General features: G+C 41.6%; 1 protein-coding gene across 2 annotated transcripts in view; it reads left to right on the forward strand.

Annotated features, from left to right (window-relative positions):
• The window catches only part of LOC116775382 (low-density lipoprotein receptor-related protein 1B), a 61,021-nt gene that overhangs the window by 37,774 nt on the left and 1,491 nt on the right, over positions 1–21,756 (forward strand). For both annotated transcript variants that reach the window (XM_061524530.1, XM_061524529.1), the window contains exons 50-75: positions 383–659; positions 862–1,020; positions 1,358–1,603; positions 1,924–2,365; positions 2,708–2,922; positions 3,199–3,326; positions 3,617–3,737; positions 3,809–4,017; positions 4,114–4,428; positions 4,501–5,003; positions 5,080–5,426; positions 5,578–5,676; positions 5,756–5,825; positions 5,961–6,022; positions 6,098–6,203; positions 6,284–6,670; positions 6,797–7,056; positions 7,122–7,343; positions 7,608–7,747; positions 7,974–8,213; positions 8,296–8,509; positions 8,722–8,813; positions 8,923–9,043; positions 19,764–19,946; positions 20,209–20,389; positions 21,631–21,748. In XM_061524530.1, coding sequence (XP_061380514.1) covers positions 383–659; positions 862–1,020; positions 1,358–1,603; positions 1,924–2,365; positions 2,708–2,922; positions 3,199–3,326; positions 3,617–3,737; positions 3,809–4,017; positions 4,114–4,428; positions 4,501–5,003; positions 5,080–5,426; positions 5,578–5,676; positions 5,756–5,825; positions 5,961–6,022; positions 6,098–6,203; positions 6,284–6,670; positions 6,797–7,056; positions 7,122–7,343; positions 7,608–7,747; positions 7,974–8,213; positions 8,296–8,509; positions 8,722–8,813; positions 8,923–9,043; positions 19,764–19,946; positions 20,209–20,389; positions 21,631–21,748 — 5,457 coding nt within the window. The remainder of the gene's footprint in view (positions 1–382; positions 660–861; positions 1,021–1,357; positions 1,604–1,923; positions 2,366–2,707; positions 2,923–3,198; positions 3,327–3,616; positions 3,738–3,808; positions 4,018–4,113; positions 4,429–4,500; positions 5,004–5,079; positions 5,427–5,577; positions 5,677–5,755; positions 5,826–5,960; positions 6,023–6,097; positions 6,204–6,283; positions 6,671–6,796; positions 7,057–7,121; positions 7,344–7,607; positions 7,748–7,973; positions 8,214–8,295; positions 8,510–8,721; positions 8,814–8,922; positions 9,044–19,763; positions 19,947–20,208; positions 20,390–21,630; positions 21,749–21,756) is intronic.

A 21,756-nucleotide genomic window follows, 5' to 3' on the forward strand; every position in this document is an offset into this window, starting at 1 on the left:
GGAGCTCTGGAACCTAAGACAAGTATCGCTGTAAAAGATTCAAACAGAGAATAAGTAGACTGCTCATATAGATTATAAGAGTAGTGAAGTATTGTGGCATAGGAACGATGTCCTAACTGCTTCACCGAATGGAAGCAGTGACATTGTGCATATACTGCCATGTTACACAGATTATTAATAAAAAGAGGTCTGGACTGACTGGACAGTATTTTGCGTAACGAATCGAAAACTTTTCTTTTGATGAAGTTAATAAAACCGATGGCAGCGTCCTTAGAAAACTTGCTGTTATATGCTTATGTGCCGGATTTTAAATACCAGTTCTTTGTATCAATAATTGCGATTATTTAACGTTCTGAAAAAGCTAATATAATTCCCTTCCTAGAGTCTATACTGTGATGGTGATGCCGACTGCGAGGACGGGTCCGACGAGCCCCCGGGCTGCTCTGCTCCCGTGACCACGAGCACGGCCTCCCCGGTGGGGTCTATAATCCCCCATACCTCCCACAACTCCTCGTTCGCCAGCGAGCTGTGTGCCGGCGAGCCGGGGTCGTTGTACTGCAGGGGTCGCTGCATCCCCGCGGCTCTCGTCTGCGACGGCCGCGACCACTGCGAGGACCAGCCTGACGGACCCGGCAGCGATGAGGACCCCGTCATGTGCTGTGAGGACAGAATGATTGAATATCGAAGTTGTCAGAAACAATTAACATACATGTGAAGAAATTACAGAAAAATTTAATTACAAACAACGTTTTGATAATTTTCTTTATGTGTTTATTATGAGTGTGTCACAATATTCTCCAGCCGCAGTCGCCAGCGACCTTGAGTGTCACGTGTAATGTTCTCTGTCCCATGTGTCCGTAGCGTCGTTCGCGGCGTCGTTCGGGTCGTCGGCGGAGGCGGCGGTGTCGGCGGGCTGTGTCCGCGGCGAGTGGCGCTGCGGTAACGGCGCCTGTGTGCCCCGACGCGCCCTGTGCGACGGACGGGACTCCTGCGGCGACTTCACGGACGAGTGGCATTGCAGTAAGTAGATCTTATTTTATTTTATTTTATTATTTCCTCAGTCTCTGTCCATCAGGTCTGCAAATAACACTTTCAAAATATATATATTTAGGATGAGGTTGCGCTATAAAATCAAGCGAAAAATTATTTTTTAATTATAAAGCCTTTACAGATTCACGGAGACGGGTTAACATCGATTTTATCAAATTAGACTTTATGATGTATAAACCACAAAAAAAATATGTGCGCTTTTAAGTATACACGCTTGTTTTTATTAATTAGTAAGTCACTGCGACTACCAGCCGTATTTCTCCTAAATCATGATGCACGACACGCTAAGTATGCCGTCCATCATCAGACATCAACGAATGCCTCATCCTCAACGGCGAGTGTGGTCACAACTGCACGGACCTGCCGGTGGGGCGCGCGTGCTGGTGTCGGGCTGGCTGGAGGCTATCGGGCCGAGGCTGCACGGATGTGGACGAGTGTCGCGAGGACCGGCCCTGCGACCACGGCTGTAGGAACACACCCGGCAGCTTCGTCTGCACCTGCAGCAGGGGATACAGGCTGATGGAAGATGGATCCAGCTGCATGCCTGTGTCTGGTGTGTATAAATATCCTACCTTTGTATTTAGATCTTAGTTATAAGTTATATTGAGAATTAGTTTGAATTTCGACCTTATTTTAATAGGGGTTAGAATTAGATTTCCTTAGTGTAATACACTTGTGTTCACATCTTTATAAGTCCGATGACGATAGAGTTTTTATCTAGAATGATAACTTTAAGATATACAAATAAATGATGAACTATTGTCAGGTGCTATTGAAAAATTTTCTTTGTAAGGGCCTTAAATTACTATCCGTGTTTTACATTATAGTCAATTTCAATTCTATATAAAAATTATAAATTAAACATTTTTTTAGACATAAAAGCATCTTTGATATTCACAAACCGCTACTACATCCGTCGCACCAGCATCGTGGAGGAGGAGAGCTCGGAGGCGGCTGTGACGTCACTGCTCGTCCACAACCTCACTAACGCGGTAGCGCTGGACGCGCTGTGGGACCGGGGCTGTCTGCTGTGGAGTGACGTCACGCGGCTGGGCTCCTCCATCAAGAAGCTGTGCGGGGTGACGGAGGGCGAGGCAGCGGCGGACGCGGGGCGGGCGGGGGCGCGGGTCCTCGCGGGGGCGACGCTACAGAACCCCGACGGGCTTGCGGCGGACTGGGTGGCCGGAAACGTTTACTGGTGCGACAAGGGTACCGACAGCATCGAGGTGGCCAGGCTGGACGGCAGACATCGCCGGGTGCTGCTGCGGGAGGGACTCTCCGAACCCAGGGCCCTCGCACTGCTGCCGCAACAAGGGTATACGGATAATTCATCTCAATTGTCATCAAACTGATAAAATCCTTGTTGTTGAGCTATAATTATTGCACGGTTCTGTGCAACGATAAGATATGAACAAAATGTGAATATTAAGGAAAGTATGGAATAATCCCAAGACTTAGTAATCTTCTGTTGGCTATATCGTAGGCCAGTGTTACGTATGCTATATGAATCATAATAATGTTCGGTGAACTTATCTCTCTACATTATTCATACACACTACAACAATCATTTAAAGGCTATGTCAATGCCATTGACTTCCTCTCATCTCCAGGCACCGCATGTAAACAGTAAATGATGGTTCGTACATCCCCTGTTCAGATACATGTACTGGTCCGACTGGGGCTCGTCTGCTCACATCGGCCGCGCCGGCATGGACGGCTCGGGACCCTCCATCATCATCCGAGGTCTGGGCTGGCCCAACGCCCTGTCGCTGGCGCCGGCCTCCGGGGAACTGTTCTTCGCTGACGCCAGGGAAGACTACATAGCTGTGGCTGATCTAGACGGATCACATGTGCGAGTTTTGTTCTCAAGAGGCAAGTCAAATTTTCTATTATATCCTATCATAGAATTTTTCTCCAGTCTTTAAACTATTGAATTTTTTATTCTTTTGTCAATATGAATGATTAATTCAGTTCGAAATATTAATCGGCCATAATGCAATAAATTTATTAAGTTTAAAAGTTATAGAAAATCTTCAAAACTAAAATTTTTTAATTTTTTTTCTTTGGGTATGATCCAAACTGCCGAATCCAAAAATTTCTCAATGAAAAAGTAAACTTACTTACTATCATTGAGTATACTGTATACAGATCGTATGCCGTGGCTGCCCCTGCACCACGTGTTCGCGCTGGGCGTGTGGGCCGGCCGCGTGTACTGGACGGACTGGGAGACGCGCGCGCTGCACTCCTGTAGGAGGACACCGCACCGAGCGTACAATGTAACCACACAGACACACACATACACACACACACACGCACAGACAGACATCGACCCACTAAATAAAACAGAATAAAATAAAATATATGAATACTGAAATAATAGGTTGTTAAGTCTGGTCCTTTAATTGTTATAACTTACATGAGTAAAATTTCGATTAATGCGATTTTTAAACTGGTTTCAATATAAGCTTTAACTTGAATGGGAATATGAATTGAAACTGCCGCTTTTTAATCGAATGCAAGTTTTTTCTTGTGCCTGTGTTTCTACGTCATCTGTGTGTGGTGACAGGAGTCCTGGGGCGGCGGGCCGGCCGCGGGCGGCGCTTTGAGGTGTCGTGTTGAGGCGCGCGCCGTTCACAAACCTATGGACTTGCGGGTGTTGCATCCCGCACGACAACCGCCGCAAAGGGGTATTAACAAATACGAAGATACTATTTGAATTATTCTTACAGTCTTTGTATGAACGAAATATACATTACAGAACTAACGGCGCTCTGCGAGAAGTTAAACTGTACGGGTCTGTGCCTGCTGTCTCCGCTGGAGGGCGGCGCCACTGCTCACTGCGCGTGCCCCGAACACTTCGTGCTGGGAGCGGACGGTCGCTCGTGTTCCCCTAACTGCACGTCCGCCCACTTCGTGTGTCGCTCGTCCTTGAAGTGTATCCCGTTCTGGTGGCGTTGCGACACACAGGTACTGCTTCTATTGACGTGTGAACCTCGGATTGGCCGACAAAAATATTTTCGTTTTACATGTCATCGAATATTTTAATGAATATCGAAACATTAGGACGATTGCGGCGACGGGTCGGACGAGCCGGCCTCGTGTCCCGCCTTCCGCTGCTCCCCGGGACAGTTCCAGTGCGCCAACTCCCGCTGCGTCCACCCCGCCCACATATGTGACGGCGTGCAGCAGTGCGGGGACGGCAGCGACGAGCGGGACTGCGACGCCTTCACGTGCCTCGCCGCTCAGTTCAAGTGTCCGGCGGCCGGCCGGGCGCCCGCCAGGTGCGTGCCCTCCGAGGCGCGCTGTAACGGAGAGAAAGACTGCGCCGGGGGCGAGGACGAGAAAGACTGCCCGCCCGTCAGCTGTCCGCCGCATACTGTGATTATTACACTCTATCGCTAATCAATACTATAGACGAGTCCCGCCGATCGACGAAAGTTATTTTTCCAGTTCCTTTGCGGCTCGGGTGCGTGTGTTCCTCAAGTGTGGGTGTGTGACGGAGACGCCGACTGTAGCGACGGGTCCGACGAGCGCGGCTGCTCTTCCCGTCAGTGTGCTCGCGGGGAGTTCCGTTGTGCGTCGGGTCGTTGCGTGCCGCGAGAGTGGCTCTGTGACGGCGAGGCTGACTGTCCCGCGCTGGAAGACGAGGCACGCTGCGACGCTCATGCCGCCTGCGAGCCCACCTATTTCCGCTGCGCTGATATGCGCTGCATCCCCGGGCGCTGGCGGTGCGACTTCGAGGAGGACTGCGCCGACGGCTCGGACGAACGAGGCTGCACGCCCAGGAACTGCTCCGAGTCTGAGTTTCGCTGCGATAATGGAGAATGTATCAGAGGAGCGCTGCGGTGCTCGGGGGCCGCGGACTGCGCCGGCGGGGAGGACGAGCGAGCCTGCGCCGCCGCCTGCCCGACCAGCGCTAAACTGTGCACGCACTCGCAGGAGTGCCTGCAAAAGTATGTACAGTACTGTTTCTCTGGGTAACCGTGGTTATTACACTTTTATATGTCACTGATCTGTATAAACATTTAGTGAGTGGTGGTGTGACGGGGAGGTGGACTGCGCAGATGGCTCGGACGAAGACAACTGTACTTCTAGCGCCACGACGATGGCCACTCACGCAGCTGCGACCCTGGATTGCGGGACACGTTTACGTTGTGGTGGTGTCGGTGGTGGGGGGTGGTGCGCTCCGAGCGCGTGGCGCTGCGACGGTCGGCGTGACTGTGCCGACGGGTCGGACGAGGAGGCAGGGATGTGTCGACACACCGTCTGCCCTCCGCCCATGGTCCGCTGCGGAGAGAACACCTGCATCCCACCCCATCTGCTCTGCGACGGTTTCAGAGATTGCGCTGATGGCTCCGACGAAAATCCACTCCTTTGTATGTATATCAGACTCCTACTTACTAAAATTATGGCACACGTTTTTATGTATATGTAAAAAGTTGTACCGCTTTGCTTTCAATAGTGAAGGGTAGTCCGTGTGTTCTGACATGCTTTGTGTCCTCACTCCTGTCGCTTCACCTCCCACAGGTAGCCGTAGCCGCAGTCGCTCGGAGTCCTTGTGTCCTCGTGACCAACAGCTGTGCGGGGACGGTCGATGCGCGCCAGCGAACGCTCCCTGTCCCTCCGGTACACACCACATACAATCATCACACTATGATTCAGTCCATGCTGCTATCAGTATTTACATTGCCGCTTTATTCCACAGAGAGCGGCTGCACTTGGCGCACGTGCTCGCAGCTCTGTCTGCCCAAGCACGCGCACAATCACACCTGCAAGTGAGCATGGACACGCGCATAATATATTATATGAATATGTATTTATAGCACGGCGCTTTACATCCTCAGCACAAACTGAACATAAAGTAGGCCAAGTTTTTAGTAAACCCCGACTTATAACACTTGTTTTGCTAGATGCGTGGCCGGATACAAGCAACATCAGCTGGCGGACGGAACCTTCACGTGCGAGGCCACAGGTGGGACACTAGGATTTAAACTACTAACGGTCACCATCGTTTGTCGGGTTGTAACTTAAAATTGTACTTGTCCAGGTGAAAAGGCGAAAGTGTTGGTAGCATCGAGCGGGGCCCTCAAACTGCTGGAGCTTCACAAGCACGAACACGAGCCGCTGGTCGCCACGCCGCACTACAACGAGACGTACGTACTACAACAAAGATTCGTGTTACTGCGCGTGTCGATATGTATTTATATTTATATTGTGTGAGTTTCGTTTGTAGCGTGGAGATAGTAAGCGTGTGCTCGGCTCCGGTGGGCGGCGTGTGGTGGGCGTGGTGGGCGGACGGCCACGGCCGCATCCGTCGTGTCCGGCTCGTGGCGGCTCGTGGTAAGCTGTCCCCCGGAGTCCCGGCTCGGTCGCCGCCGCTGCCCGACTCGTCACCAGACATGCGCGAGGCGGAGACCGTGGTGGAGGACGCCGGCACTGTCCGCGGGGTGGCCGTGGACCCCTTGGCCGAGAGACTCTACTGGACCAGTGTTCACGGGACGGAGGGGTCCTGGGTGGTGGGAACCGTGCACGCTGCCATGTTGGACGGCAGGCGACGGGTCACTCTGTGGAGACAACCGGGAGCAGAGCCCGATGACCTGGTCATATCACTGGAGACTGGGTCAGTTTATTTAAGGAATAGATTTATACAGTAATTATATCTAATATCGCGTTACGATTTTCTTTTCGATTAAGATGTGTCAATTTTAATAGACTAACCATACTTATAAGTACAATACCTTCCCAGCGAGCTTTTCTGGTCGGAACGTGGGTCGTGGGGCCGCGTGTGGAGCGCCCGTCTCCACGGCGGGGGAGTCCGCACCGCAGTCTCTCACGGTCTGCGGCGGCCGACCGCCCTGGCGCTGCTCGGCCCCGCCCTCAGACTCTTCACCCTGGACGCTCACCGCGGCGTGCTACGCAGCGACGCGCTGAGCGGGACCGCCACCGTCGTGCACGCCGTGTTCGAGTCGGACGCCGCGCCACAACACGACGTGCCCACATATAAAGGTCTGAATACATCTCTTGATTGATATGTGTGCTCTTCTCCTTGTATTATGTTATTTCCTTATCAGACGGTGCTCCGGTATCGCTGAGCGGTCGGTCGTGTTCCCGCATGGTGGTGTGGGAGGAGCACGTGTGGTGCGGCACTCCGCGGGGGCTACTGTCCGTGCCGCGGCGCCCCCGCCCCGCCCGCTCCCCGGCCGCCCCCGCCTCGGTCCACCTGCCGCGACACAGGGCTCCTGTGTCCGCCCTGGCTGTACTTCACCCCGCTCTGTTCTCTATACTCGCTAACGGTAACATCGACTATTTCTCGTTCTTAAACAGAAAACTACTGAATAATTTTCTATATTTAATTAATATATAACGTAAGAGAATTAAATATGTTTCGCAAAAACTACCACTTCAATTTAAATAAAAAAAATTGTAGGCAGCGTATAAAATAAACGTCAAAAAAAAGTCACTAAACAGTGAGCTTGAAGAAAGCAAACGAGGTCTAGTCATGTAAATTTATGAAACGAGACTTTGAACATCTGAATCATTGTTCATACTCGTTCCAGCGGAGGATCCCTGCAAGCTGTCCGACGGCCGGGAGTCCTGTCACCCCAGCGCTCTGTGTGTGCGGACAGGCCTCAAGGAGGGCGAGGCGCGGGCCTGCCTGTGTCCCGACGGACTGCAGCCCACCACCGACATCAACGATGTAAATATATCGACGGGTCGGAATGATTGTCTTAGACATAATTCCCAATGATTGACGCGACAGTTCTCGTTAATGTGATTATTAAAAACTAACAAATACGGCCTGACGAAGAATGTTTTTAAATTATATAAATTACCCTCAAAAGAGTTATGACTCACTTTCATGATACGTTGGCACTACCAGTGTGAAGTCGTAGTCTTTGTTCTAACTGTTCCGCGTGTCTCAGGATGTGGTGAGGTGCGTGGTGTCGGTGTCTACCCCGTCTCCCCCCTGCTCTTTGCCGTGTTCCCCGGGCGCGTGCGTGGTGCTGGGCGGGCAGGCGGCGTGCTCGTGCCCCGCGCTGTTCTCCGGCTCGCTGTGTCAGCACTACCGCTGCGTGGACCACTGCGGACCCCACGCCCGCTGTCACGTGCTGCCCGAAAACGATCACGCTCACGTCGGCGACCACGACCTCCCGCCCTTGACTGTATGTTGATTACGAACACGTCAGTATAATACACAAGTTAGTGAGCACAAGGTCTGTTAGTACAACTAGCATATTGTTCCAGTGCACATGTTACCCGGGTTGGACCGGGGAGCGCTGCGACAGGCAGATGGAAGCGAGCGACACGCGCGACAACGAGGCGCACACGGACGACACGCGACACGAGGACCGGGGCGGGGCACACGGGGTGGAGGACGAGTGCGCGAGGTGTGAGAACGGCGCCTCCTGCGAGAGGGGCCCGGGCGGCGTCACGTGTCGCTGCACTTCGCAATATACCGGTAACGTTAAAGTCCCCACACCACACACCAGCTCCGACCTGCGATATACTCATGACGCCGGGCGCCGACACACTCATTTTACCGATTTGGATTTCACGTCCTAACCCCGGGTCATCATTTTACCATTTTGCTACGACTGATCATCAGTCGTGTAGCAATGAACACCGACTACGTCACAAGAGCTGTGAGTGACGTCATTGTGTCTGTGTCAGGTCCTCGCTGTACGGAGTGCGCCGGCGGAGCCCCGGGCGCCGCGTGTCGCCAGAGAGAAGCCGAGCTGTGCCGAGACTACTGCTACAATAATGTTAGTCCTGACCGCTCCTACTAGACTTGTATTAAATAAATTTTCTGAGTTTCGTAAAGCCGGTACACAATATGAATGTGATGGCAAGTGATGACCTCTTGTCCGCCAGGGCTCGTGTTCGTTGTCGGCGGGCGCCGTGGCCGGGGAGCGTGTGGCGCAGTGCTCGTGCGTGGCGGGCTGGACCGGCGCCAGGTGTGAGCTGAGAGATGATGCTGCTGGAGGGACAGCTGGTGAGTACACACACACGCACACGCACGCACACACACACGATAAAAGTCAAAATTGTATTCATGGTGTTGTTTGTTAAATTTATAAGCGATGTAGGAGCTGAATGTTTGTTTCTTTGTTAGAGAAAACGCCTTAACATCTTTCAGCAACTTATCATGGATATAGTAAAGCAGTACTTTTTTGGCATTGACTGTAAAAAATATATGTAGTTTGCTCCAAACTTGCCGTTACATTTGCCAATAAATTTGAAAAGCTATAATTTTGAGACAACCTGTTTTATCACTTTACTAAGTTAATTAAGAAGTCTTTCAATTCTTAATTATTTTATGAAAAGGTCAACGACATTGACTTACAAACAAAAAAAACCGAAACCTTAACTCAACACCGACCGTGGCACTAGCACTGTTTATAGGGACACAATAAAAAAAATTGAACCTCCCCTCCCTCATCTCGGTCAACATATACACAGAATATTATAATGACCTGGAGATGGAAACACCAGCTCCATCAGCACAGCGTTTTTGCCCCTATATAATCATAGGTTCAAACCCGGCGCGTCATTTTGATGATTATTGGTAAAGGAAAGATGTCTGATGTCGTAACTGTCTCAATATATGCATACAACCTTTAGAGCCTTCTTCGGTGTTTCCAAACCGCTGTATGTTGAGGATAAAACGTTTGTAAAGATATTGGTTTTTATAATTAACAGGAAAAACATTAAATCGTTTTAGTTATTGAAGTTATTTTTTTAGTTATATTTTTTCGTTAACAAACATATAGCCTTGGATAGCTACTGCAGTCGCGCTTGTAGTTTTCATCTAGCATGTTTGAATTGCTTTGTGGACTGTTTGACATATAACATTATTATGTTTATTAAAATAATATATAAAACAAGAGATTTCCGTCCGTTTGTAGAAAGTTCTAGATTTTGTTATATATTTTATAGTGTCTTAGGTGATATTATTTATACGTCCGACGCACCGGTTGTAGTTACAGTACGCTTAGTACGAGTTTTCCTAGTCATAACACACGGAGCGTTTCCTGTTTATCATTTAATAACATATCACTTTAATATTATATGTGCCAATTTTTATGAATGAAAAACTGCTAACGTTCCGTGTATAGTGTGAGTATTGAAACTTGTGGTAGTGGTTCAGGAATCGATCATCATCATCATCAGCCTATCGGAGGCCAGTGCTAAGCAAAGACCTCTTCTCACATGGAGAATATTAGAGCATTAATCACCACGCTTGCTCAAGACGGATTGGCGATTTCAATCTTATAAATTGATAATTATAAGTCCAGGTTTCCTCACGATGTCTTCCTTCACCGTCCGTCAGTGCGGTCTAAATACCCTTAGAAAGTACATACGACTCGGAAGAGGTCACATTGGTTCTTACCAGGTTTCGAACCCGCGCCCTCGCGTATGAAAGGCGGGCCTTTAACCTCCAGGCCACAAGAATCGATAAAGGATATGTGAAAATATATAGTTAGATCTTAGTACCAGTTAGTCTAGCATAATAATTACTTCGCCACTGTCTGTCAACTACAAATATAAAAATATAGTTCTATCGCACGAGCCGCAATAATATAAACCGATTAGATGTTTTGTAAATAATAATTCGTACTAAGGTGCTGTATACACAGGTAAAAGGGAATTTACCTCCCATATCATGATATCAAAGCTCTCCACATTGTTTCGCAAAAATATACATTGATATCATTTAACCTACATATTGAAAATTTCGATTTTAACATAAACTATGAATATTACAAATAAAATTGAAATCACAATATCATATATAATATATCATATCACAAATATAATATAAAACTAAATATTCATAGACACGAACAGGTCGGCGACATCATTGAAATGTTTCGTTTACTGTTAACGTCACGTAATACGTTAGACGACGTACGTTATAGTAACGTAAAAAATTAAATACTTTATTATGATCGTCTATCAATATCACACAATATAAAACAAATATATATATATAAAACAAATATAGATGAGATATAAAACAAAGTCCCTTGCCGCGTCTGTCTGTCTGCCTGTTCACGATAAACGGAAAAACTACTGCACCGATTATCAACAGTTATCACCACTCGATAGCGTGGTTCTCGAGAAAAAATTTAGTATATAATTTGTTAAGTTTTTTTTATTTACTTGCGTGTACATTAACGATATTTGTTGAATATGTCGGGAAAAAATGAGCCGTCTGAGAGCTTTCTGAGAGCTTTTAACGAAAACGCTGCCTAAAGTCTTTGAGATATAGCAAAATAATATATGGGGAAATTGTGTATCTTATATAGTTCTAAGGAAAAGTCCGCGGTGGCATATTTCTATACTTTAAGGATAATATACTATATCCATTTTACAACTTTTAAAAATTGTCATTCCTAAAGCGTTTATTGGAAAGCTATTTACATAAATACGGTACTAAGTCTTATCAAAATAAATCACTTCGTTTTCAAACCTACATCAGTATCATTAAATTAATTTTTAAATCATTCAAATCGGGCGTACCGTTTGTAAGTTATCATAATATAAGTTTAATAATTCTCAAAATTAAATAGGCTATTTTATATTTTTTGTAAGGAGCCCGTGCGAGGCCGGTGCTGGTGCCTGGTACCTATATATTTTCTTTCGTCACACATTTAGATAGTAACAAACGTCCGTCTCGTATACACAATAATGTATTATCGATTATAGTATATTCTTAAATATTTACAAAACATACTTTATGATATTTATTTCTAAGTCACTTGACCTTCACCCAAAATAAGCATTTCTTTAGAAGAAGCAAGATTTGAAGCTGCGACAAAACGATTCGTAGTCCACTCAACAAAATGAATTAAATATATACCTATTCATATTAATTTTAGTTTTAATACATCTTAAGTATACAAGGTGAATTAATTAAAAAAAAAATAACGATCATTTGGTAAAGTTTACCAGAAATATTCGATACATAACGGGCCTTGAAGACAACGCTGTACATTAACAAATTCACACATCGAGTTCGTTACTTATGTACACACAAACATACATATGTTAAGTTTAACTAAGCGCGGACAGAACATATTAAATAATAAATTTATCATAAATAAGCGACGTTAATATGATTCTTTGAAAGCTTATTAAAATAAAGAAATAATCTGTCTTATTTACGTATAAAATTAGATAAATTTTATTCTCAAATATACGAAAATAAGACGTTTCCAGATACCGTGAGTGGGTTACAAACAATCTCTAATCACCAGCCACACCACTCTTATTATAACTAACTACTTAAGCATGCTTTAGTCATAGTGTCTGTCTACAGTCAAATAAACTATCACGGACAAGTTACACCAGTCGGTCTAAGTTAACTTTGAACCTTATCCTAGTTCGTTTTGCTTTTGACTACTTATCTATAACTATTTACCTACAAGCGAGTTTAGTCTCAGTGACAGTACCAATGGTTAAACTGTACAACGAGTTTCTTAAATAAAACTGTCGTATATTCAGTTGAAACGGCCGGTTCTTAGGGTGATTACGTAAACACATACTAAGGATAATAATAAAGTACTAGTAAGTATTAGTAGTAAAATCTTTGTCACTGGCACCCACAAAACAGATTGCCCAATCTTGACTATATAAGAATTATTTGTGAAAAATTTGAATTTGATTGTTTAAAAATAATAATAATTAAATATAAAGTAATTTTGAGTAAAAATTATTACGCTCTTATGTACTTTACTATTTATATAGATATTTAAATACATACAGTAAGCTTAGTCCCAGTTTCAAGTTTGCATTGTCACAACATACAGAGTGTGAACAGTATTTCACTTATAGTTGTTCTCGTATATAGCATTAGCGTAGGATATTGAATGAGAAGCGGGAAACGCCTCGTGTGTAGTGTGTCTATGAAAACACGGACTAAGAATATAGAACTTTGGAAGTTAACTTTCTAAGGGGTATACAGTAAACTTACAAACCGACAGTTTAAAGGTTTCGTTATTGACCAATTTTTTTTTGGTTTCATCTCGTATTGATAAATAAAAACATCGAAACCGACAGTGTTTAAGTTAACGTCTGTTGTACGGTAAATCCGAGAGGTACAGTGATTTAATTAAGCATATTTTTTACTTTATCAAAAAAAGAGCATTCTCGTTAATGTATATTATGTATGTATGTGTGTGTGTGTGTTTGTGTCGATGTTTGTAAATCTCAAAATGACAGTCCGACCTTGACCTCAGTCGCACCTGACTCGCTGTAGGCTGAGACCTACATTATATTAATACATTTCACCAACTAAAAATATAAGCAGTGATCGTATCTATGTACACACATGTACTAAAAACACACACACATATATATATATGTATAGTATATGTATATATATATATATATATATATGTATGTTTATGTATGTTTATATTAAAATACCATTTGTCTAGATTTAATTGCGAGTTAATTTGAACTACAAATAAATATTGCTGCCAATAATTAAGAATTCTCTGCGTCTTGTCTAGATTTTTTTAAAATATGTTACTATTATACTATGAACATGTTCATACGGAAAACCAACCCATGCTCCGTCTCACAAACATACAACTGTGTCATTATTTATATATTAGACAAAATTTAGATTTTAAAAACAACTCTAAATTTCTAACGATTTGTTTAGCGGCTGTATCTTTGATGAAAATAAAGTTCTTTGATGTGTGAACATTGTAATGTCTTATGTTTAGTTTAAAATTGTACCCGCGTGTTCGGTTCGCTTCAACTTCACCTATTCTGGTCGATTCGATCGATTTCAATGTATTTCTCGCCGTGTTATTGGAATTCGAATGTAAAAATATATTTTTCTCTACAAAAACACTTGTAAATATTAAAAAAAAAAAAATTAAAAATTGTATGAAAAAGTGAATTCAATGAAAACAACATAGATCTTACAATTTACATAGAAGTGTCAGTTAAATTAAAATTAAACTATAATGTTATAAAAATTGTTAGTGAACTTTTCCCTCGCTTTATTCACCGTGACGAAAAACACCTCACCGTGTAAATGTTAATGCAATTTCAATATTATTTGGCATTTGAATATTCATCAAAGGTCATACAAAATGATACCGTATAAAAAAAGCAATAGCTATTTAAATTGGTTATTGTATTAGGTATATATATATAAGTGTGTGTGTGTGTGTGATTGTGTGTGTATGTGCTTTTACTTGTGTTTGTTCGCGTGTGCGTGTGCGTGTGTGTGTGTGTCTATGTATACAGCGCAGAGGAAGAGGGTATATTAGAAAATATATTTAAGAATAGAAGGCTTATAAAGAGATATGGCAGAGAGTCCTACCTACAGTCACAACCTCAAGTATTTTGGAAAAGGTCACGACCTGGCCTGATAGATATATTCCTTAAAACTGCTAAACAATTTACAGTGAAGGACAACACATGTCTTGTTAATGTTCAATTCAAGTAAGCTTCTCAGATGCGATGACAAGTGTCTCAAGAAACAGCATTTATAATTCATTATATCACGTAATTTGCCTACGTGTCACGTGGAGCGAGGACAATAAATAATAATGAAAATTAAAGACATTGAGGTGAGACTCATCCCGGTTGTGGTGACTTATTATTTAAATGGTAAAAGTACAAATATCATAGAAACTAGATTTTTGAACACGCCTACGCCCATACACACACACACACACACACACACACACACAGACAGACAAAATATATATATATTGTTTACAAAGTCTATGAATCAGATACCAAAAAGATTTAAAACTGTATTTAGACAAAAGAAACCATTTAAATTCCAATTTCATGTAATTTAATACAATCTTTAGAGTAATTTAAAACAAAATAATATCTTTTTATGAACCTTGAATACAAAATAATAGTTGGAACAAAATCGATGTTGAGTCTTATAAAAAAACCACTTAAACCGATCACTCTTTACCTTTTCCTGTTACGATAATATCATAGTAACTTTAATATAATACAACAGATGATAATATTTTTATCACTAAAGTATGTCAGTGCTTGCGGCAAGTCTAGCGGCTGACGTCACATCCGCAGGCTTCCCGGCGATGGGGGAGGGGTAAAACCTCTCTCAATATAAATGCTTTAAAATATATAAAGAAACGTCGGTTTTCCCTCAGATTACTGACTTATATTGGAACCAAGTGATAATTCTAGTGGTTAAAAAACTGTGTTATTTCAAACCAGTTTCGTAGTTTTGATATTTAAAAAAAAATTATAGAAATATTTACAAGTGCATCCAGAAAACTATATCAAGACTTATCTTGATAATTCTAGATAATAATATTGTATAAATCATTAGGTGAATTAAAATATAAAAAATAACGTATTTTCTATTACAATAGTCGATAGGAATAATATCAAATTACATTTAAATAAAATACACTAAGTCGTGTGAGGTGTGTTGAGAGTGGAGAGGCGTCGCTTGTAGGCTTGACCGCGTTATTAAAATCCTCACTTTAATATGGTCAACACATTATATAAATATACACACACTATATATATTAATATACATTTTAAAACGCTATACAAAATTACACAATCGACAAAAATTACTGACTACTTAATTATATACACAATGTGTTTTCCATAGCAATATTTTTTTTTGCTTAGTGCTTATAGGATTTAACTAACAATGAGAGTTAATAAATAATGTTTTTTATCCTCAGTTTATAAAAGTTAATACTACCAAGTAATAGTGACACTAACAGAGAATTAACAAGTCTTGATTTAAAATGCGAGTCGTCATCTCGAGAACCGGTTTAGGAATTAACAAATTACATTACAGAATCAATTTGGTTTTTCATCATCCTAAATCAAAATAAAATAAATAATCTTATATTATTGACACAGAAACTGGACGCTGAACTATAAATGTTTAGCGTTCTTATAAAAAACCCGAAGGCTCTATTCGCTGTTTCACAGAAAAAACCGACATCCTTCAAGTGTCCGATCGTATTTTCCTCATAACTGAATTATTTACACTATAAATATAACTTACGTACCTACTATTAGTTTGAGTTAAAATTAAAAATCAGCTCAAGGTTGACCTAAAACTCGATACTACGCGTATGATAGTAACTTCAAATATTTTGTATGAAAAACCACGTAACTTACGGTTCCCTTTCTAAACTACTACTAAGTTAAAAATCGTATGTATTTACAAAGTGACCATTTCAAAACGTTCATACAAAAAAAAAATGATTAAAAAATAACTTCTGCTTGGAAATATCAACAACTATTCAGACGCGGATATTTTTTTGCCGTCCGGGGGTGACCCTGTACCATGAGAAATATTATAAGAGCGTCTCATTGTACCAGAATATGTTTACTAGGTTCCACGCGCGACTTCAGCTGCACTTCCGGGTACAGCGCCGGAAAAATACCATCTAAATACGAAAAATTCACAATTGCTTATCAAACTATACTACTTAACTTAGCTACGTATATAAATATACATATTTATATTAAAGTTTAAAGAAATATTTTTCTTATAAGCGCTGCGTGTTCGGACGCGGACAAAGCCGTGGGTAGCGTATAGTTGATAATTTTATAAAATGTCATCAGTCATGTACAATGAACAGCTCTACCGAACAATTACATCTTAATGCAGCTACGGAGCTGTAATATTGTGATGCATAGCATTGTTTTGTATTTCCTTTATAATATTTTATATGTATTCATAAAACATGATTCAATTGGAAGAAAACATTAAAACGGGATTTGAACCTGTTACTTAAAAACTAATCATTGTATCCGCTAAACCATCGAGTCCCCGTATAACTAAACGAATTTACGTCTGATATAATCAAATTAAAATATTTTTCTTAGAGACGAGTTACGTATCAGCTCGGTACTGTAACTTCCATAAAATACTATATATTTTAGTAATAGAAATATCCAATTAATCCGGACATATTGATTGATAAGAACTCAAACGATATCACACAGCGCAACATAATATAGTTCTGTTGTTTCTCACGTATGTATTATTCTGTGAAATTGTTATTTCACGGATTTATTTACGGTTCCCAATTAATTTAATGAGACGTCGCAGAGCTCCTGGTTCAAATATTTTGGTCTCCAACACGAGCTTCCGTTTATTGGTATATAAAACACATTGCTATGATACATATGTACTTATGTATTTCACCTGACATATCGCGATGTGCCTCGCGATCTCCGCTGACGTCACGCGTCACCGTCGTCATGGCAACCGCTCGGTGACGTCACCACCCCGTCCTCAGCTCGGCCAGCTTGCAGTGGTCCTCGCGCGCTGGTGCCGAGCTGTCGTTTCCACGGTGCCCAACGCAGCCCGTGCCAGTGTTCCGCTGTGTGTTACTAAAATTGTATACATTGGGCACATAACTATGTCGCTATGAATGTGAGATTGTCTGTCTGTTGAAAATTATCATATATATAGTGAAATGAGATATAGGAGGGATATACGTGAGTATTATTTATATATATATATATATATTTACATAATCGTTTAGTTTCAAAATTTTAGGGTCAAGTCATAAGCCATCGCCAGCATGCCCCAGATTTCCGGTCCAAGTTTAAGTGCAGTTCGGATGCTGTGCGTATTTTTTATAGGATCGATATTGAGTGATCCGGAATATATTATGTATATTACTACTCGGCTATAATTGCTCAGAACTACCTTTATACATGTTCGGATAACTTAATAGTACGTGTTTTAATAAAAAAATAATATTGAATTTTATTGTTAATAATATTATATTTCAGAGACCTTGATAACTAAACTGAGATGTGTTATAAGAACAGGTTGTAAATTAAGAAACGCGACCTATCCCAATGAAGCTTTTCCCCCAGTTTCGGTCTGGTCTAGTCTGAGTCTAGGATCAGTCTAGTTTATCTCAAGTCTGGTCTATTAAAAGTTTATATTATAAATATTATTAACTCGCTAACACCCGCGAATTGTCCGCGGTTTTTTGATATATTTATAGAGTTATCGTGTGTGCAAGAATAACACAAGTCCCTGAACCTTTATAAAATTGGTTATTGTGTAAAAAATATAAATAACTTATATTCAATTAAAATATCATATAAAAAATATCTTAATATAGCCGTTAGTTTGTCGTGATGCGCGCACAATTGCAGACTTCGATTTGCTCCACAAGCTGTTTCATTTTAGATTTTCTTCAGCAAATGCACTCAAAAGCGGTCTTTTCTGATGTATTTTGGCATTTTAGGAATAAACCAATATATTTTTCTTATGGGAATATGTGATGTTATTAGAAAATTACGCTAAGAAGCTTATATGTATATCATAATATATACAAAAATGTAGTTTAAATTAAAATACTATTTAATAATACATAACATTTTATGTATTAATTTTAATTATATGTATAAATTATATTTATATATAAGACAATGGTGTGAACAGCTTCTGGTTTGAATCGTGGGAAACACCCGAACGTCACTCGCTCCAATATCCTTACTAAGGTACATTATTAACTCGACACCGACAGTTAAATGTACAAACCCGTTGACTTGATCTTAATACATTAAACTGTTGGTCATGTAGAGTGACGGAGAGTCGGTTTAGGTGAGCATTATGATGCTTCCAAGTTATGCATCGTCACTTACGAAGGGTTTCCCCGTTTATGTTATGTATGGACATTGTTAAGTGACTAACTGTTAACTCTCCGTATAAGGTATGACATTCAAACGTGTGGTATGCTAAGTTTAATTGAACGTAATACAATTACCGTCCTCAAGTTAAATACAATTTTAAGATTGTTCTTCATTATTTTCCGCGCATGATAGTATTTAAATAAAATAATTAAAATTTGGGAACTGTCAGTGTAGTTCGGTGTATAGTGTATTCAGCAAACTGATAGTAAGTTAACTGAGCGCTCTGTGGCCTAGATTTTTTATAAAGTTATAAAAAGTTTTATTAGAACTTGGTAATTAACGTTTACGTTATAAATATGTTGATCATTAATAAATTACTAAAAATAAGTGAAAAAGAAAAAGGGAAATTAACATATCGGAATCTTTTTCTACTTGTAAGAAAAATTAAATTATCTTAGAGAAAAAATTGTATGGGTTGGAAATATTTTGTCCATTATGTCCATATTTGGTTATAATATTTTTTTATTCACAACACGTGAATATCAGCTTACATGTGTATATTAACAATAGTAATCAATTCTCATAAATTTATATCATTTCATGGCATTAGTTTCGGTAGTTTTGAAAATATATATTATTTAAAGAGATGCATATTAAAATTTTATTTCTACTGTAAACAAACATTTCACGTCGTACTTGAATCATTCGTATTGAATTTCTCTATATTCCAAAACACAAAGGTTCAAATCACAAAGGCTTCCTATTGTGACACGAGAACCCTCTGACGTCTCTCGGCTCTTAAGATATCTTATCCACAATATTATTTCCTATGTTACTTCGAAATTTCCTCTAAAATACTGTAAACGAAACATAGATACATTACAAGAAACTACTTTAAAATTAAACAAATACAATTAACTTATATCTATAGTTGGACTGTACTCTATATGATAGTTTTAACTAATTACAAGAGACGAGACTAGTTGTCGTGTTATTATATATATATATATATATATCTAAGCATTATGTATGTTTGTATGTGTAATATATTAATCGTTTCTATAATGTAGAATGGGGCTCGTGTACGGGCTCGTGTGCCCACGGCGGGCGCTGTGTGTCGGGCGTGGGCGGGGGAGCGTGCGCGTGCGCAGGCGCCTGGGGCGGCTCGCGCTGCAGGCACTACGTGGGCCATGACAACGCCTGTGTGGCCAGAGCCTGCGCCCCTCCAGCTGTATGCGTCTGGAAAGCCTCCGGTTAGTGAAATAATTACATATAACGTTTATATACATCTAGCATATACATATACATATATCTTCTGTGCATTTTATTTACATATGATATATATCTAATGCTTATGTATGTCTTTTTTAAACCGTCAAAATCATGTATTTTTTTTCCTATCTGAATATACTTCCACCTCGCATGCCTGTGGTCATGGTAACTTTTAAATAGGTGATATGTTAGGAAAATGGGTAATATATTTATAATTATCCCAAACAAACCCTTAACCAACAGACAATCCATCTGAGCCGGGGACTCCTTACTGCGCCTGTTCAGAGGGCGTCCAGTGTTCCGACACTGGTGTGGGGGCGGAGGGCGCGGGCTGGGGCACCGCCGGCGGGGCAGCACTCCTCGCCCTGGCTGCTGTACTGGCAGTGCTGCTAGCGGCGCTATACGTAGCCCACCGCCGGAGACAGTGAGTATAACGTACAGACGATACGATACAACAGAAGCATTTTATTAATACAAGCCAACGAAACAAGATAAATTATATAAACACTACTAGACACACCTGTAATATTGATTTTTGGTTATTAATTTAAAATCAGTGTAATGTTGTATTAAAATTTTAAGTTATTAAGTATTTATAGATTGAAGTTATTGATCTTAAAGTAATCTCTGACATTTTAACTGTCAGAACGCGTGCGTCTGGGCGTCTCATACAACGTGATGTCTGCATTAACTCAGCGTTAGCGTCAGCTGCTCTCTAAATCCCTGATCCGGATACGGTAGCAGCATGACCCGGTCATGTCGCAGATATTAATAACGAGCAGCGCCCGGACTTGATCGACGATTAGCACCGAAAGTTTTAACTCGTAAAACCTCGCCACGTATTCGCGTTAGGACTGAATACGCAAAACCAAATTATCGCAATACGTTTAACTGCTTCTCGTAATGCCTTTCCTTACTTACAAAAGGCACTATAATGTGTTTATTATCTCAAAATATGCCTTATTTTATTCTTGCACTGCGCTTATATACCTGATGATGAATCTTGGAATATTTTGTCTGTCTGTGTGTCACAACACAATAACTGCTCTTCCTATAACTATATGTCTGTCGACTCATTTCTTGTACCTCCTATACGTGTCTGGAGTACACCAGAGGCGATGCTTAAGGCGTGATGTTTTGAAATATCTTTTTTCTTCTTTCCCGCCCGTGATCACGGTGGCTGCGAAGGATCCAAAAACGTCGGGTGTATGTAGATATAAAATAATTAAAAAACGCGTAGTTTATTCGAAAAAAAAAAAGTTTTATTTAGATCTTTATATATCTATATATTTTTTTTACAGTCTCATAATTTTTTTCCTTTGAGTAAATCATATTGACATTTCCCTCCTCTTTCGTGTAACTCGTTAAGGTGTAGACGAGATTAATAAAAACATATATAACGATACATTTCAGAAATTATAAAATAGAAAGCCGCTGTCCTCAGCGACTCGTCGGGGAACGAAAGCGACCAGTTTAATGTGTAATATATATAAGTAAATCATTGCGCACACCCGCCGACGTATTTATTTAAAGCAATCCGTGTCTTCATTAACGCGAAACAAATCGATTCCACTCTTAGAAGCAATTGCACGGTCGCAACACATCGCGTTCAGGGTCGGGCGTGCGCGTTGTATGTGTGTATAATGTGTGTATGTTCGTCACCAGCGGCGCGTTCGTCCACGCCCGCCTGTCGGAGGGAGTGGGCGAGGGTCTGGAGATCAGTAACCCGATGTACCTCGCCGGAGACGACGACCACGACACGGACACGCGCGACACACGGAATGTAAGTAT

Source organism: Danaus plexippus, chromosome 25, assembly GCF_018135715.1.
Source record: "Danaus plexippus chromosome 25, MEX_DaPlex, whole genome shotgun sequence".
Lineage (NCBI taxonomy): Eukaryota > Metazoa > Arthropoda > Insecta > Lepidoptera > Nymphalidae > Danaus > Danaus plexippus.